Source organism: Alternaria infectoria, assembly GCF_024043175.1.
Source record: "Alternaria infectoria strain BMP 0036 chromosome Unknown scaffold_13, whole genome shotgun sequence".
NCBI lineage: Eukaryota > Fungi > Ascomycota > Dothideomycetes > Pleosporales > Pleosporaceae > Alternaria > Alternaria infectoria.
In genome coordinates this window covers 718,085-735,616 of record NW_026250702.1, presented here as the reverse complement: position 1 = coordinate 735,616, position 17,532 = coordinate 718,085, and the positions used below count along the sequence as shown (strand labels likewise).

The window sequence follows — 17,532 nt, the reverse complement described above, 5'->3', positions numbered from 1 at the left end:
GGTGGATGAGACCCTGGATTGTGGATCTCGTCCGGCAAGCCAAGACACTGTAGTATTTGTGGAGAATGGTGGAGAATTGTCTTCCGCCGTGGTAAGTCATGCTTGGCTAGGGGCTGAGGTTGTTGTACCCTTACCGGTGGTTAGAATGGTCATGCCCACCATCACAACCTCACTATTTCGATCTACACTGCATAACTGAATACGCCCTGGACCTTTCGTGATTCGCGGGATTTTCTCTTGACATGTTTTTCCGTACGCCATGAGTCGAGAATGTGCAGTTGTGTGATGTCGAACAGTATCTATGACACAGGTGACGGTGTTTTGGCGTTGCTGTATATTGGGGAAGACCTGGGGTACATTAGTGCAGCGCCATATGTCGGTAGAGAATTTTCCGCGGTGTTTGGAAGGATTCCTGGGCGGAGGGTTGGTGATGACTTGGCGTTTCAGTTGGGAGATGGGCTATGGTTCTTGTGCAATACCACCTCTGGAGTCGATCTCTGGGTGGGTGGTATGCGATCAAATCTCTTTCGAAATGTTCCGTTCTACTTTGAGAACAGATCGCCTCGGCGAAGATGTGCTGTTGGCTGGTCGTACTTTCACGTCGTAAAGGAGTCAACGCATTCTCACCGCTCACGTATCTTCGTTCGCTGGACTCAAAATCTTGTCGAAGAGTACAAGGCCGAGGCCTAGATATGGATATCCCTAGATCCACACTTCCGGTCTTGCATACCTCTATGGTCCGTTTCCGCGACTCCCGCGAAGGACTACGATAGAATTGCTCACCGATGATTGGCAGTCATCCATCGGTCAACGGCTCCTATCAGCGGAAGCACCCATCCCAGAGTACTAGAACGTCTCAGATGGGGCGGATGGCAGTAAGTACCCGATCCGACGGCATTTGAGGATGGACATCATCGCCGACGATGCCCAGGTGTGAGGTTCCATGGGCACAATCCATATCGTAATCTTTTCGCTCCGTACTTCCACCAACCGGCGCCATTGGAAGGACAGATCCATATTGCATAAGCCTGGATAGGCAATGCAAGTGCGGAACGTTTCCTAAGATGTGTTTCAAGATCGAATGCGGTAAACACGTGGAGATCATGACGCCTGGACAATGTGAGGGCCGCGATACTTTCTGCACTTGTAAATGACGTGTAATGAGTGTCTTGTCGTTCTAGATAGATTAGTGCCACGACGAAAGGTATATTTGATCAATAATCACCAATGTTGTCGATGTTTGAGAGAAACAGCATGCAGGTGTCTATTCGGACTAGCAGATGAGTAGAGTGGGCCGAAGTCTTGGCAGCGGAGGCCCACCGAAAAGTCTCGAGCAATTCAACACCTCTACACAACCAACGCGCCACTCTACCCACCGCCCAAAATGTCGTCCATGCGAAATGCCGTTCAACGGCGAAACCACAAAGAACGTGCGCAACCCGAAGAGCGCGCAAAATGGGGTCTCCTCGAAAAGCGCAAGGACTACAAGCTGCGCGCGCACGACCACAAGCAGAAGCAGGCTAAACTCAAGATTCTGAAGCAGAAGGCTCAGGACCGCAATCCTGATGAGTTCTCCTTTAAGATGATGTCGTCCAAGGTGGACAAGCAAGGGAAGAGGGTGGCGGACCGGGGCAACAAGGCGCTGAGCATGGAGGTGGTCAAGCTGTTGAAGACACAGGACGCGGGATACATTCGCACTATGCTGCAGCAGACGCGCAAAGAGAGGGAGGAGGTAGAGCAGCGGCTGATAATGGAGGAGCAGGGCGAGGTGCGTGCTGTGAGGGATGCGGCGAGGACGAAGCAGGGCAAGCACAGAGTCTTTGTGGACAACGAAGAGGAACAAGAGGAGTTTGAACCAGACACTTGGTTCGGGCGCGGCGAGGACATTCCTGCGCGCAAAGAATCACCCAATTTCGGAGACCTACAAGACGAGCTATCGGATGATGACGACGAAACACCTATCCAGCGGCCGAACACATTATCGAAGAAGCAAATAGAGGCACAAGAGCAAGCACGGAGAGAAGCTCGAAAGTTCCGCAAGGACAGGGAACGAGCACAAGAGCGCCACGTAACAAGATTACGCGCACTCAAGAAGCGGGAGAGCGAACTCATGGCCGCTGAAGAAGAACTCGAACTGCAGCGCGCAAAGATGAACAACACCGTCGGCGGAGTGAACAAGAACGGCGTCAAGTTCAAGATCAGGGAGCGCAAGCGCTGAGCCCCCATTAAACTCATATACCCAAATAAATACAACTACAGCCTTGCCGGCATCCTCATCGCGCCATCCAGCCTCAAAACCGTCCCATTCAACATCTCATTCCCCACACACTCGACCACCAACCTCGCAAACTCCTCCGGCAGCCCCGCCCTCTTGGGGAACTCCATACTGTTCTCCAAACTCTTCTTCACCTTGTCGCTCATCATGCGCGTCATCGCGCTATCGAACATACTCGGCGCAATCGTCACAGCACGGATACCATACTTTGACAGATCGCGTGCAAGCGGCAGTGTAAGACTCGCAACCGCACCTTTCGACGCCGCATACGCAACCTGACCCATCTGTCCATCAAACGCCGCCGAAGACGCAATCATGATAATCACACCGCGCGACCCATCAGGACTCGACGGCGTAGTCGTAGTCATATGCGGCACCACCTGCCTAACCAAATCCAACGTCCCCCTCAAATTTATATTGAGCACAAAGTCAATACTCTCAATGCTCAACGGCTCGTTCTTCTTGTCGATAATCAGGCCTGGCATTCCTACTCCTGCTCCTGCTACCACGCCTCCGATGTCCTTTCCTGTTTCTTTCACCCAGGCGACTGTGCCGCGGACTGCGGACGCGATGGCGTCTGTGTCTGTGACATCGGTTTCGAAGAACTTTGCGCGGGAGCCGAGTTCGGACACGATTCTGGAGCCGTTTTCCGCATTGAGGTCGAGCAGCGAGACGTATGCGCCAGCGGAGTGGAGGGCGCGGGCGGTTGCGAGACCGAGGCCTGAGACGCCGCCGCTGATGAGGAAGGTGCGGTCTGCGATCTTCATCGTGGTTGTTGAATAAGAGGGTGAGGGTACGGATGGATCGGTAGCTAGACGAACACAATTTTGCGACTCGTGATTTCTAGCTGTGCTCGTGTCTACGTGATGTAAAGTCAACTGGTAGAAACGCAACTAAAAGCGCATGTGAAGTCCAATCCACGAACGCCGTTCCTCAAGCTCACATGCCTCGGCCCACCCAGATCGGCCAAACCAAGCCCACAACCTCCGATATGCCCGCTCCGTATCCTCACCACCGAACTGCATAGACATGCCCCACTCCGAATAACATCAATCTTGCCAATCCGATCCAATCTCGAAACTCAGCACCGCCGGGAGTCCGCAAAGACGCCCACTCACGTCCACGTCCACGTCCACCAACCACACACTTCCTACATCGTCACTCGCTACCTGATATCTCGAGCTCCATTCGGCCACGCATTCGACTTGCACCACCCAACCCCACCGCCTGGGCAGTGCCCACCCACCTCACAACCTCGCAATAGCCCACGAGCAATAGCCCACGATGGCCAACACAGAAGACCGCATGATAATCGGCACCAACCGCACGCCCACGAACCCCACCCCCCTATCCGCGCCCCAAGAACAACAAGTCAAGGATTTATATTACAAGAACGTGCGGGCGAAATGCGCAAAGGAGATTGAAACCTTTGCGCAGTGTGCCCTCGGACGCACGTTTACGATGATATACGCGTGCCGCCAACCCCGCCTCGCCATGAACTCCTGCATGCTGCAATACCAAAACCAAGACGAACTGGACAAAGCGCGGTTGGAGTGGTTTGCGTTGGCGGAGGAGAGGAGGCAGGTATGTTATATCAAGTCTCATACACTTTCAACTCTCCCACTGTATCTGTGGGAGGCTTCACTGACATGTGTGATAGGCAAGGATAGACCACCAAAGAAAGCTGGAAGATGCGCGGGAAAAACACAAAGAATGGTGGAATCTAGACGAGAGTGGACGGACGCTGGGAAAGAAGGCAGAAACGGTTACTGAGGCGGGGTTGAGGAGGAAAGAGGAGAATAGGGTGGATGATAGAGGCGTTACTAGGGGTGGGGTTTATGGGTCGAGATGAGGGGACTTGTTGGAGACGGATCATGGAGCGGATGGATGTATATTGTATTATAACGTGTAAATACTCTCTTCCGCAATTTCAAACTCAGCGCAGCCCATTTGCGCGCAAAGTAAAAGCTCAAAGTTTTTTGTCCAACTCTGGTATACCTCGCAGTCCAGTCCAATCCATAACGCCGTACCAAATGCTCAAGTCCCACCCAAACGCCGTACCAGTCACCCTTTGTGCTGCTGCTGCTGCTGCCCGCTCAAGTCAAGCTTCCAGCTCAACCACTATTCTCCTGGTCAATCCCCATAGCCTCCTCAAACTCGTCATCATCAACCTCCTCATCTTCCTCCATACCCCCCATATCCGTATCCTTGGCCTCCGTCTCCCCTGCCACATTCCCTACCGTCGTCCCATTCACCGTGCCCACAGGCCCCCCAGCAAACCCAGCACCCTCGCCATCAACCTCCATATCCTCATCCCCACCCTCATCCTCAACACTCTCCTCCCACGCCCCCTTAACCCCCCACCCCACACCCGTGAAGCAATACCTCTCGGGCGGCAACCTAATCCCAAACTCGCGCTCCACCCTCGGCAACGCAATACGATTCCTCTCCTGCGCCACCTCACTCATAAACTCTTTACCCAGAGACGTATTAAACGCGCCCGCGGCCCTTGCTCCCACGGCTGTCCTAAGCGCATTCAGACTCACGGCGTCTTCACCGCTGCCATCGGCATTCGCGCCGCGTTTCTTGCTGCCGGAGGTGGTAGGTAAGGGCGGTTCGTAGGATATGGCGTCGGAGAGGATGGACGAGGTGTAGCGATAGGCGAAGTCGAGGAGTTGGAGGGGGACGCGCTCCGTGTAGGCGTGCACGCCCATGTTGGCGAGGATGAGGTGGATGAGGCGCGCGTCGCGGGGGCGTTTGGAGGTGCCCGGGTCGGAGAGAGATGTTGGTGGGAAGGCGGGGTTCATGGGGGCGGCTGTAGAGACACCGTTGGATTGGGGTTGTGGTTGGGTTGAGGGTTGCGACTGCTGCGGTTGCGACTGGGTTGGTGGGCTGAGTGTGGGTGCGTTGGCCGTCGCGGGTGGCGTTGAAATGCCATTTTGCATTGTCTCTGCGGCGGGTGACGCCATGGTGGGTGGCGTGGTGGGTGTAGTGGGTGCGCGTGATGTCGGTAGGTAAGTGAAGGTCGCGCGTTGAAGTTGCGACAGACGCGAAGGCTTGGCAGCTGCATGCGGCTCAAGTGGAATCCGGGGAAACATCACACTAGTGAACCGCAAGTGAAGGAGGAAGATTGTTATTTCTACACCAAATTCCAAAGATGAAGATTGTGCATGAAGATTCTCGTTAATGTAGAAATAAGTTGAAACGATTGATATATAACCAAAAAATCTATTGAAGTCATCCACGCACACATACACTTACATTCACCTACCGTAAAAGACTACGTACACATCGGCTCACATGAGATCTACAAAACCTAAAGCAATCTCAACATGAACCCATCGACACAGCAGACATCCACCACCACCCCACCTCCGCCCCTCCGCCTCCCCTCCGCCTCCCCCACCCACCCTGAAATCTCACTAGCGAACTACAAGTGAAGGAGACTCAGGCCAGACGAACGCATTGCGCAAATCAGGAGCAATGCAACAGGTTCAGGAAAGAACAACACGTTTTGCTTATTACTACAACATGCTCAATGCCATCCAAGACTACACCCTCCCCTCACACAACCCCCAACCCCACCACATCATCCTCATCCCCCGTCGCCTCACTAGCAACACTCTCATGCAAACTGGGCGTCTTGTCCTTCTCCTTCCTCCCAATCTTCTTGGTAATACTGCCCCAAACACCGCCAGCAGTCCCACTCTTCGGCGTGCCAATCTGAGGACTATTCCCCACACTCTCTGTACTCTTCCCCAGGCCGAAGAACCCGCTCGTTGAACCCTCTTCCTCATGTTCGTCGGGTGTACTTGGTACGTCGGATTTGGCAGACTTGGAAAACAGCGCGTTCTTTTTGCCGAAAGTGAGGAACTGGTTGGTGCTACCCTTGCGAGTGAGTTTCTGCATGAAGGACTCTTTGCCGATGGAACCCGCAGCGTCGGAGGCTGTGTGGGAAATGCTCCGTTCGAGGGACTCGCGGGGGGAAGCTTCTGAGGCATCGGCCGTGGAGATAATAGAAGGCGTGTCTCGCGACATGCGGGAATCATGAGGAGAAGTTGTGTCTCTGGCGTCGCCGGCTTCAGAGGGTGTGGCGTGCTTGTCTTTGCGCGCTGCCTTTTCCGCCTTGTCGGCCTTGACCTTCTTTTCCTTTTCTTCCTTCTTCTCTGCCTTTTCGGCTCGGCGGGCTTCTTTCTCGGCGGCGCGCTTGGCTTTTTCTTCTTCGTTCTTCTTGCCGAGTTGGAACATGGTGAAGCTTGCTGCTGCGGGGTTGAGCTGCTTTGGAGGGGTGGGTGGGATGGGTGGGAGGGATGAAGTTGAGGGTTGAGCTGGCATATGGGAAGCAGATGACTGCGGGCGAGTGCCAATTGGCGCTTGAGTGGGCGAGCGTGTGTTTGAAGGAAAGTCCAGAACATCATCGTGGATGTCGTCGTTGATCAGGTTTGCGCTCGACGTGTGTTGCATCGAGGGTCGACGAGACCCTAGCCGTGACCATGAAGTGGTGTTGGTGTTGTTGACGCTCCAGTCGACTCCAAGAGGACTAGCCCGAGCACCGAAGGCATCCACATTCCAGCCGAAGCGCGTCTGGCTCTCGGTCGATGGACGTGGCAGAGCCATGCCTTCTCCGGAATTTGTAGAGCCCTGACGCGGAGACTCCGGCCTCTGCATGCCTAGGATATTACGTAGCCATGGGTCTTCACCTCCCTTTGCGCTGCTGAACATGTTGAACGGTCGTTTGCGGGTAGCCACATGCTTTGGACTACTAAGCGACTCAATCGGCTGAGTCTTGGTGCGTATGAATGTGTCGTACCATGCGCCTTCAGAATGGCTACCGCGGCGGCGAGTGTTACCCAGACCGTCAATGCCATGGTCCTGGCGGGGTAGTGACTGACTTTGTGACGGTTTCAAGGAGCCCAGCGCTGGACCCTCATCGGAGAAGGTCTTACCCCGTGCTCGGTTCAGTCCAAAGAGCCCACCAAAACGACTGGCTTGGGGATTGATCTGGAAGGAGCTGGATGTTGAGTGAATGGAGCGCCTGTCGTTGTCCATGTTGTTGTCATGGCTGGGATAAAAGTTGAGTTCGCCAGCACTGTCCCGGGGACTTGCTAGAGCACTAGGCGAGCCGCTCTGTGGAGAAGCTGGTGAACTCGAGTTTTGCGTGTGGTTCATGGTTCCAGGGGCTCCAAGACCAGGTAGGACGTTCCTCATATTAGGTGAAGGATCCAGCGACGGTGCTTGGGGTGGACCTGGGTCGTCGTCTTCATCCTCCGTCAAGCCTAGATCATCCCCAAACAGTCCCGCTGGAAGCAATGCGCCGGCTGTCGGACTCATTGGCGCACCGCCGGTCAAGCTCTCGAAGTCGGCCTGCGAGAAGGATGTGCTGTAATTCCGAGGCGGAGGCAATGCCATGCCGTTGACTGGGTTGAAGTAAGGCGTGGCGGTAGCAAACGAAGGTGATGAAGTCGTCGGGATGCTGTTGAACGGGGCTGATGAAGTATGCACAAAGCCACCAGTTGCTTGAGCCAGAAGCCCTTCGCGCATGCTTAGCGGTCGCGCACGCTGGCTGTTCCTCCTGACGGGCCCCATTTCTGGGACCGGCGGTCCTGAGAAGAGTTGCGGCTGGCTCAGGCGACGCTGTTGCATGTAGGTCAATCTGCCCGTGGCATCCTGATGCGCTCTCTCCGCCTCGGCGTATAGCGCCCAAGCCTGAGCATACTGCTGCTGCAAAAGACCCAGAGTCATCTTCCATCGGTTGTCCTCTTCCTTCTCTGCATTGTCGGGGCCGTCTGTAGCTTCGGCGCCTTCTTGACCTTCCTCCAGCTTCTGCCTCTCCTCTTCCAGAGCCTTGATGTGGATACCCTTCTCGCGGATGGCGTCTTCCAAGACCTTGTTCGCCTGCGTCTCGTCGGCGTACTTGTCTTTGAGGTCCTGGACGCGCTTCTCGGAGGCTGTCTGGTACTCGGTCTGCTCTTTCTTGATCTTCTCAGCAGTGTCGCGGAGTTCGCCCGCCTCTCTAGTCCACTTGGCAACATCGTCCTTCAGCTTCTTGCGCTCGGCTTCCTTTTGACGCAGCACCCGTTCCTGCTGAGCGCGTCTAGTCTGGGCCGCGGCGTTCTGACGCTCAAGACTAGCCACCTCTTTCCGCAGGTCGCGACTGGCATCTTCCTTTTCTTTCAATGCCGCCTTCTTCTCGTCGCGCTTGTCCACCAAGATGGCCTTCTGCGTGACAAACTCCTGGTCCTCGTCCTGGATCTGGCGCTCCATGTCGTCCAACTCGCGTCTGAGGCCGTCCAATTTCTCTGTCAACTGCCGGATCGAGTCTGGGCCTTCTGCCTCTTGAGCTGTCCTTCCTTGGTCCTGCATCTGCGATGCGGGCGAGATCTTCCGCCCGATGTCGGGGCGCCGCATGCGGGAGGTGCTGTTGCTGTGTTCGCGGGTCATGGGCGGGGCAGCGACGGAGGTGACGACATCGGCGAGGGTCTTGTTGGGGCGGATGACGGGCGTGGGGGTGTAGTCATTGTCGTCGCTGGCGAGGGGCGCGTCTTTGGGCGGGGTGGGACCGTAGAAGTCATCGGAGTCCGCGGGCAGGGTGCGCAGGCGGATGGGTACGCTCGGGGCCTGGAAGCTGGACGAGTTGAGGGTGACGATGCGGATGGTGTAGTGGCGGTCGGGCTGCAGGTTCTCGATGGTGATGGAGGATTCCTGCGGGGAGATGTCGCCAATGTCGATGCCGTTGATGCGGATCACGTATTTGAGCACCGAGGCGCGCTGGTCGGGCGGCTTCCAGTGCAGCAGCACGCCGTCGGCCTTGATGCCCGCGAGCGAGACGAGGGGCGCGACGGGGACTTCGAGGCCGAGCACCTGCACCAGCTTCTCGACGGGCTGCGTGAGGACCTGGTAGGCGCGGAAGGCGACCCTGCATGCGCGGTGAGTAGGTGCGCGTGTATTTCTTCTTGTATACAATTCCTACCAGAAGAGGGCCGAGACGATGCACGCCGTGCGCAGCCAGCCCGACGACGAGAACAGCAGGGCCTCCATGTCGTAGCGGGCGACATCGGGCGGCCAGTACAGCGACTGTGAGGGTTCCGAGAACATGGCGACAGCTGTCAGGCGTCTCCCACCTGGTTGTCGTGGTGGGTGAAGTTTGCGCGGTGCCTGGCGGCGTCATGTGCAGCCACAACCGCCGCAAATGGCCGAAGCTACAGGCCATTTCGACGTCTTGGCTGCTCCACTCCTGCACCTCCTCCGCATTCATCTTCGAGAGTTACTAGTAGCAGCTAGCGGGGCAGGGTGGCTGTCGAAAAGTCGAGTTAGGCGTGTGTTGAGAATACCATCGCGATACCTTCCATTGACTATTATCCGGTAGCAGAGTCATGAGAGGTGACATCCTCATAATCTACACGGAGCAGTGGTTGAGCCAGTGGCTGGCCCAACATATCATCAGCACGAACGGTTCTCCAATGTGCGTGCTCCGTTGCAGCATGTGAAGATGGCATCTCGATTCTGCACCTTAGCCCATGCAATATGCACGAAGTCCCTCGCAACAGATACCATTCTGGATGTACCATTCTGGAAATTCTTGCCGCACTCCGGCTCAGCGCATCACTTGATCTCGGCCTGACGTCCTCGGGCCCGTGATGCGCCCGCGAGCTCGGTGACCGCACAGCTCACCACTGCCTAGGCACGTCAGCGCAAAAGTACTTCCACTCCTGACATCCCTTCTTTGACCCTCAACGCTCGGCCGGTCGCTCCTCCCTCGGTGAAAGCAGCCCTCTGACATGTGAAGAAAGAATGCAAACACGCTCTGACACATTTCCATCCGCCCGCCCTCTGTAAAACACTTCTGACGTACATCCCCGACGCTCGCTACGAACCATACAAACGAGATCATCTGCGCAAGAGGCGCTGCGCCCATAGACAGCAACCATGAACTACGTGCGATCCATCACGGGCAGCGTGTCCAAGGGCTGGAACTCGATCAACCCCGCCACCCTCAGCGGCGCCATTGACACCATCGTCGTAGAGCACGAGGACGGCAGCCTGGCATGCTCGCCCTTCCACGTCCGCTTCGGCAAGTACCAGATACTGCGCCCGTCGGACAAGAAGGTCGAGTTCCGCGTCAATGGCGAGCTGCAGGACTACTCGATGAAGCTGGGCGAGGGCGGCGAGGCCTTCTTCGTCTTCGAGACGACGCGCTCCATCCCCGCTGAGATGCAGACGTCGCCCATCGCATCGCCCGCCGCCAGTCCCGAGCAGAAGCCCGTAGAGCTGCCCTCGGAGCGCGCCTTCGACGAGCCCGAGCCTTTCGACCTGGACGGCAGCGCTACAAGGAGGAGAGGGCGCATGTCCATGTCGGTGCCTGCCTCGGACTATGCCGGGGCCGACTTTGGACGGCCCAAGTCGGGGGACTGGTCGGGCTTCCATATGCAGAGGGCAAGCACGGATGAGACGGTGCCTTCTGTAAAGGACGGCTTTGCCAAGACATTCGACGGAGAGGAATCACAGGACAAGGGGCCCGAGAGAGGACCACTGCAGATCAGCAAGGAGGATGCGACGGCTTGGAACAGGTCAACGCGCTCAGCGAGTCCGCCGCCTGTGTCCTCCGCCGAAGCCCTTGCTCGCGCTATCAAGCTGTCCAAGAAGCTCTTTACCTCGAACATCCCGAACAAGGTCACCGAGACTGGCGACCTCGAACTAGACATGACTGGGTACAAGAGCAGCGAAGAGGATGCGTTGCGCGCCGAGGTCATAGCCAGGCGCATTCTGTCGGATGAGCTCGCAGGAGACTACGACATTGGCGCGCTCATAGGCGCTGACGAGAACGGCAATCTCTGGATCTACAGCAGCGAGGAGGCCAAGGCAGCGGCTATGGCAAAGACGACAATGAATGTACTGAACGAGTCCGCTCTTCAATCAACCGATGCGCTGTCAGACCCCGGCTACCAGAGCGACAGTGGACGTAGCGATGACACTGCCCAATTCCCCCTACGCAGAGACTCAGACAGTGCACTGGGTTCCTCGGCGCCACACTCACCCGAAGCCAGGAAATCCGAGCACAAGACATACGCAAAGACACTACGCCTCACCAGCGAGCAACTCAGAGCGCTCAACCTAAAGCCCGGCGCCAACACCATGAGCTTCACCGTAAACCGCTCAAAATGCGAAGCCTACATGTTCTACTGGAAGCACGACGTGCCCATCGTCATCTCCGACATCGACGGCACAATCACCAAGTCCGACGCCCTCGGCCACGTGCTCAACATGATCGGCCGAGACTGGACACACCAAGGAGTAGCCAAACTCTACACCGACATTGTCAACAACGGCTACAACATCTTCTACTTGACAAGTCGCTCCGTCGGCCAAGCAGACACCACACGCGCGTACCTCAACGGCGTCGTCCAAGACAACTACCGCCTCCCCAAAGGCCCCGTAATCATGTCCCCCGACCGCACCATCGCGGCCCTCCGCCGCGAAATCTACCTCCGCAAACCCGAAGTCTTCAAAATGGCTTGTCTACGCGACATCATGCAGCTCTTCGATAAGCCCGCGCACCAAACGCCTTTCTACGCTGGTTTCGGTAACCGCTTCACAGACGCGCTGTCCTACCGCAGTGTCAACATCCCTTCCACCCGCATCTTCACCATCAACTCCAATGCCGAAGTCAGTCTGGACGTTTTGTCGCTCAACAGCTATAAAACGGGTTACGCAAGCATGCGCGAGATTGTAGATCACTTTTTCCCGCCGGTTGGGCTGCTTGTTCCGGCGGGTGGGGAGGCGTATACGGATTTTAATTATTGGCGTGATCAACCGCTTGATATTCAGGATTTTACGGATAGCGAGGATGAAGATGAAGACGACGACGATCAGACCGAAGCGGCTAGTATAAGGAGTGAAGACGAGGGATCGGAGATTGGCGAGGATCTTGAGGCGAGCTACATGTCGAGGGAGAGCTTGGATGTCGATGAAACGGGCTTGGAAGATTCGATTGTCGAAAGTGTGGAGGGGGGTGATTATTTGGAGGGCGAGGGGTATGTTGAGAGGAGGTATGGGGATGATGAAGAGGAGGCGTATGACGACGACGAAGGTGATAGAACGATGGTTCAAGACGTTGTTCCTTCGATTGAGGGTGGGGGGGATACGGGTGTGGATACGAATGTTGAGCGTATGCGGGCGCTGGATGTGAAGGAGAGGAGTCCTACGCCGCGGAGGTAGTCAGACGTGTTGGTGTTGTCTTATTGGTTTGAGTAATCTTTTCGCATAGCATGGCATGGGGCGGCGTTGGAGTATCGGCAGTGGTAAGGATAAGACACTGGTGTTTTGTAGAGTATTTCCTGTTATTTACTTGTAATTCATTAGATCAGACTGAGATTGGGCTTCAACATGCCTCTTCTAGCATGTGTACAAATCGTGTCTTCCAAGTTCTATTGTTGGTAGATTGCCTCGTCACTTACTTCCCACTGCGTCTTCCATCGTCACTTCCTCACGCGCTTGCGCCAATCAATATGATACACCTTTTTTACCACGTCACCCGAATCACTTACGCAATATTCCAGGCTGCCGCTCCTGCACTCACCTTGCAAACGGGGTCCGGTGGAGATTATGGCCACCGCGCCTGGACCTTTCCCGACGTACTCGGCTCCTTCCTTCCAAGTCTTATACAACAACCTCACCTGCTCCTCCCTCGACAACCCCTCTACACAATTCACAATTTATCCAAGAAACAAACTCCTCTAACAACCGAACCAACGAACTCAACTCCCACACAACATGAAGTACCCCGGTACCGCCATCTTCGCCCTCGCGGTTCTCTCCACCATCACCCTCGGCAGCGTCATCCCCCGCGACGACGCTCCCGTCGGTATTGCCTCTGTTGTTAACGCCGCTTTATCATCCGACAACGCAAGTCCACCACCCTTCCTACCACATCCCTTATCCCTGCTCTACCCCAGAGCTGACGACGAAGATCAGGACGTCCACACTATGGCTACTACGTTCTGCAAGCGCTGCAGTGAGGCTTATGTTGATTGCGCTAAGGTTAGTAATTTTTCTGTTTGATACATAGGGGCGGATTGGGGGTGGGGGTTTGGGTGAGGGTGGACAGTGGAAAGGGAACATGGAAAGGGATGTCGAATGATCTGTGCTAATGTGAATAACAGAGCTGCAAGCATACTTCTCAGTGTGAGATCATCTGCCAGGGTGTTCATGTTGATGGCAAGTTGTGCAAGAAGGAGTGTGGTTGGGGTCAGTAGATGAGTGGGTAGGGGGTAGGAATTGAGGTGAGGTGGATGTTAGTGCAGTGGTCCCGTGGTGTGTATCTTCGGGTTTACAGACATATGGATGGAAAGGGAGATGGAAGAGAGATGATGGCGTTCACGTCACTGATGAAGCTCGGCTGTAGTACTGCAGGTGGTATCTCATGGGTAGCCTCGACTCGAGGAAAGCAACCTTGAAAGACTCCAAGCTCGATATCTTCTCTTCGTCAACGTCATCTGCATTCTAAACCCCCCACCTCTCCCCAATCCCATCTTTCAATTCGGCGTAAGCTTCAACAACCTCCCCCCAGCCCCATCCTCAATAACCCAAATCGCACCCTCCTTATCCTCCCTAATCCCCCTCATCCTTTTCCCCATCCCAATCCTCTGCTCCTCCTTCGCCACATCCCCCGTAATACCCACCCTCACAAGCCCTTGTGCGCTAAGACCGGTAATGATAGCATTCCCCTTCCACCCCTTAAAAAGGTCACCTTTGTACATAATCAGGCCAGCAGGCGAGATAACAGGAACCCAACTCGCCCTCGGCGCCGCAAACTCGGGCCTCGTACTATGTTTCGGTATCAACGTGCCATTGTAATGCCGTCCCTCACACACAACCGGCCATCCATAATTGCTTCCCGGCACTATCAAATTCAGTTCGTCGCCTCCAAACGGACCCATCTCGACTTCCCACAAACGACCCTGCGCGTCGAAATCGATACCGAGTGGATTGCGGTGGCCGAGCGTGTAGATCTGGGATTGAATAGAGCCTTGAGAGGCGAATGGATTGGAGGCGTAGGAGGTCCCGTTGTCGTAGAGACGGATTATCTTTCCTAGGTTGGAGGTCATGGATTGGGCGGGGTGCATTTGGTTTATCTCGCCTGAGGAAATGTATAAAGCACCGTCGGCAGGACCGAATTTCAAACGGCATGCAAATTGAAGGCCGCCTGTGGCACGTTGGGAATGCCGCCAGATGACTTCGAGACCAGAGAGTGCGCCGCTGCTACCACTCAGACTCAGCTTGGTGCGCGCGACCGCGCAGCCTGCGCCACCGGAACCGTTTTCGGCGTAGCTGATATACACGATGCTGTTATTCGCATACTGTGGATGCAAAGCAACATCGTGGAGACCGCCTTGACCGGCATACGAGACGGCGGGGACGCCGGTGATGCTGGCTTTTGCTTTCGTGGCCGGGTCGACGAGGAGGAGGTTGCCCTTTCGCTCTGTGACGAGGATGCGGGAGTCGGGGAGGAAGGCGAAGGCCCAGGGTTCGGAGAAGTCGGATATGGGTGTTGTTTTGAAGGGCTGTTGGCGGGTGGATAGGTGGGGGGACAGGGCGAGGGCGGTTGTTGCTAGGGCTAGGGCTAGGGCGGAGGTGAGGGGGAAGTGGAGATGCATTATGGAGGTGGTTTGCTGAGTTTGCTAGATATCGGGTTATGGTATGGTGGAGCTTTGTAGGCTCACTGTGTAAAGAGCCTCTTAGGTTATCTGGTCTCCAGAACAGGTAGGTGTATGAGCGACGGAATACCTGGAGCAGCCTCATATACCATTCCAGCTCCTCCTGGCCTGTGACGTCTTGATGTGTACATGATTTCAGTTAGAGTAGTTGCACTTTACGACCCTGTTAGTGGTGGTATGTGTTGGTGGGGCAAGAGTCCTAGAGTGTGATACAATCTTGGAAGTCGCGAAGTTCAATTCGATGCCGGACAATACTACCTGCCTAAGGTAGGCGATTGGCGCGCGGTAACTAGATATTCTCGCCAAGGTACCACTCGGTAAGTAACAGCAGATGAGTGCCGCTATATTAGAGAAAATACGCACAGGCATGATAAAGTAGCCAAGACCTTCACGTGGGTGATTGAGATGCCGGCGGAAGATCCCAAGGCTGGGCGTGACGATAGAGCGCGGCACATGTTGTGACTGCCCGTTTTGGCGCGACCTACATGTGCAAGGTTAGATTATTAATTTTCCGTCAACCGATATTGAACTTGCGTCACAACATTAATCCCACGTTGCGTGGATGGATTCACAGACTGTTCAAGCGTTGCTTTGCAACGGTACTTCATCATTCTCATTCATCTCGGTCTTGCCGTGGATATAATGTCCCCTCTCACCTACCCTCCATCTCCACATCCTCCTCCTCAATCGTAGGCAAAACCTGATACATCCTCTTCCCCTTGCCCATCCTCTTCAAGCACCGATCCGTATGCAACAAATGCCCCCTCTTCTGCCTTACAAAGCCCGCAAAACACGCCGCGCTCGACGCAATCGCGCCCGCAGAGATGTATATCGGTATGAAGAAGTCCTGCGGCTTGTACCAGATCATCGTCGTCGCAAAAGAGAGCAGTTCGAACAGGTTCTGTAACGACATTTCGATAGCGGAGAAAGAGCCTCGGGAGGCAGGTGGCGCGTCTTCTTGAACGAGGTATTGGACGCTGAGATCGAAGCCCCAGAGGCCGAGGCGGGAGAGACATACGCCGATTACGAGGGCGCCGCCGGCTAGCATCGGTGCTGTGGTTGTGGGGAAGACGTGGAATAGGCCGATTGCCAGGGCGATGGCGAGGAGTTGTTCGTTGATGAACCAGAGACCTGCTCGTACGGCGCCGATTTTGTTCATCAGCCACGGCGCTGCGATGGTGGCGGATAATTCGAGGACGACGGATACGAGGCGCATGACGGAGACGTGCGTGCTGGTAAAGCCGAGGGTGAGGAGGTAGGTCGTCATTTGCGAGGCGAAGGAGAGGACGGTGAGGTAGAGGAGGGAGAGGGAGAAGGAGGCCAGGAAGGCGGGGTTGGTGATGTATTCGCGGTACGGCGCGAGGTGTGCGATTATGGTTTTGGTGATGGTGGAGCGTCGCGTAGTGGTATTTGGTACGGTATCCTGGTTAGGCGACGAGGCTCGCTGTTGCAGTTCCGTAGCAATGTCCGTTTCAGACGCTTGTTTCGTCACGACGCCCTTTCCGATACTTAATTCCGGTACCGCGGCATATACATTCGCGATGGCGAAGTATTCTACTAACACGCTTATTGCGTTTTGTGCGAAGACGGCCCAGATGGCGAGTTTGGTCGAGTATCCGTCTACGAGCCCGATACCGACAGGCGCGATGAGCTTGCAAATGAGGTCTATCCTGCGCATGGCGCTGTTCAGCTCTTGTCGGTCGACAGATAGACTCTCAGCTATGACGACGATCCAGTCGCGCTCCACAGATACGGTGTTGGCGACGAAAGCGAGTTTCTCGATGCATGCCAGCACCACGCTGATGAGGAATAGTCCGTAGGTTACCATCCCAATATCCTTCTCTTCTCCACCCAAACCCAGCATCGCTACCAAAATCGCACAGCTCCCCGCAACACTAACTCTTTGCCACACAATACTCTGGCGCACAACCCATAGTCTATCTCTCCGGTCAACTAGCCCTCCAATCCATGATCCGAGGACTGCAGCAGCAAGCGACCGGAAAAGCGCATAGCATGATGCGAAGAAAAGCGTTCCAGGGAAGATTTTGGCTAGAAAGATCACAGCGCCGAATTCAAAAGTGCGCGCATTCCACGTCGAAAGTACGTGTGAAGTATACAGCTTGGTGAGGAGGTGGCGGGGTGATCGTCGCGTGGGCGATGGTGTTGATCGGGCGGGGTAGAGTGGTTGTGGTTGGGTTGGTGAGGCCAGCTCTCGTCTGGTCTCGCTCGTCGAACTCGTCGAACTCGTCATATCGTCACAAAGTGTATGGATAAGAAGAAGCAAAAAGGCAAACCGCCCCCCATGGCGAAGAAGAAGCTACATATCGTGTCGCAAGGTTTAGCTGCCTAATACCGTGATGGTCATGAGACGGGTGCCCGATGCTGTGGGAAACGGACGTCTGGGCCTTCCGAGTCGCCTCATGGATTGCGTTTGCACGTGTGGACCCTGGCGATCTGGTGGTGGGATTAGGCTGTGTTGGGTTAGCGTCGCGAGATTTGATAGGTTTGATAGACAGCAGGGCCGAGTGTTTATTGAGAGATGTT

General features: G+C 55.5%; 7 protein-coding genes across 7 annotated transcripts; 2 read left to right on the top strand and 5 right to left on the bottom strand.

Annotated features, from left to right (window-relative positions):
* Window positions 1-1,384: 1,384 nt before the first annotated feature.
* Window positions 1,385-2,218, top strand: J4E92_007737 (uncharacterized protein; the record flags this gene model as incomplete). Its single annotated transcript, XM_051499100.1, has 1 exon — window positions 1,385-2,218. One exon carries the CDS (start codon window positions 1,385-1,387, stop codon window positions 2,216-2,218), a length of 834 nt encoding a protein of 277 aa, XP_051350835.1.
* A 35-nt stretch (window positions 2,219-2,253) lies between these two features.
* J4E92_007736 (uncharacterized protein) lies at window positions 2,254-3,042 on the bottom strand (the record flags this gene model as incomplete). Its single annotated transcript, XM_051499099.1, has 1 exon — window positions 2,254-3,042. One exon carries the CDS (start codon window positions 3,040-3,042, stop codon window positions 2,254-2,256), a length of 789 nt encoding a protein of 262 aa, XP_051350834.1.
* Window positions 3,043-4,389: 1,347 nt separating this feature from the next.
* Window positions 4,390-5,244, bottom strand: J4E92_007735 (uncharacterized protein; the record flags this gene model as incomplete). The annotated part of the gene is made up of 2 exons (XM_051499098.1): window positions 4,390-5,167; window positions 5,240-5,244. 2 exons carry the CDS (start codon window positions 5,242-5,244, stop codon window positions 4,390-4,392), a joined length of 783 nt encoding a protein of 260 aa, XP_051350833.1.
* A 595-nt stretch (window positions 5,245-5,839) lies between these two features.
* On the bottom strand, window positions 5,840-9,370 carry J4E92_007734 (uncharacterized protein; the record flags this gene model as incomplete). Its single annotated transcript, XM_051499097.1, has 2 exons — window positions 5,840-9,191; window positions 9,246-9,370. The coding sequence occupies 2 exons, from the start codon at window positions 9,368-9,370 to the stop codon at window positions 5,840-5,842; spliced, it is 3,477 nt and encodes a 1,158-aa protein (XP_051350832.1).
* An 831-nt stretch (window positions 9,371-10,201) lies between these two features.
* On the top strand, window positions 10,202-12,490 carry J4E92_007733 (uncharacterized protein; the record flags this gene model as incomplete). Its single annotated transcript, XM_051499096.1, has 1 exon — window positions 10,202-12,490. One exon carries the CDS (start codon window positions 10,202-10,204, stop codon window positions 12,488-12,490), a length of 2,289 nt encoding a protein of 762 aa, XP_051350831.1.
* A 1,316-nt stretch (window positions 12,491-13,806) lies between these two features.
* Window positions 13,807-14,928, bottom strand: J4E92_007732 (uncharacterized protein; the record flags this gene model as incomplete). Its single annotated transcript, XM_051499095.1, has 1 exon — window positions 13,807-14,928. The coding sequence occupies one exon, from the start codon at window positions 14,926-14,928 to the stop codon at window positions 13,807-13,809; it is 1,122 nt and encodes a 373-aa protein (XP_051350830.1).
* A 712-nt stretch (window positions 14,929-15,640) lies between these two features.
* Window positions 15,641-16,852, bottom strand: J4E92_007731 (uncharacterized protein; the record flags this gene model as incomplete). Its single annotated transcript, XM_051499094.1, has 1 exon — window positions 15,641-16,852. One exon carries the CDS (start codon window positions 16,850-16,852, stop codon window positions 15,641-15,643), a length of 1,212 nt encoding a protein of 403 aa, XP_051350829.1.
* Between the last annotated feature and the right edge of the window lie 680 nt (window positions 16,853-17,532).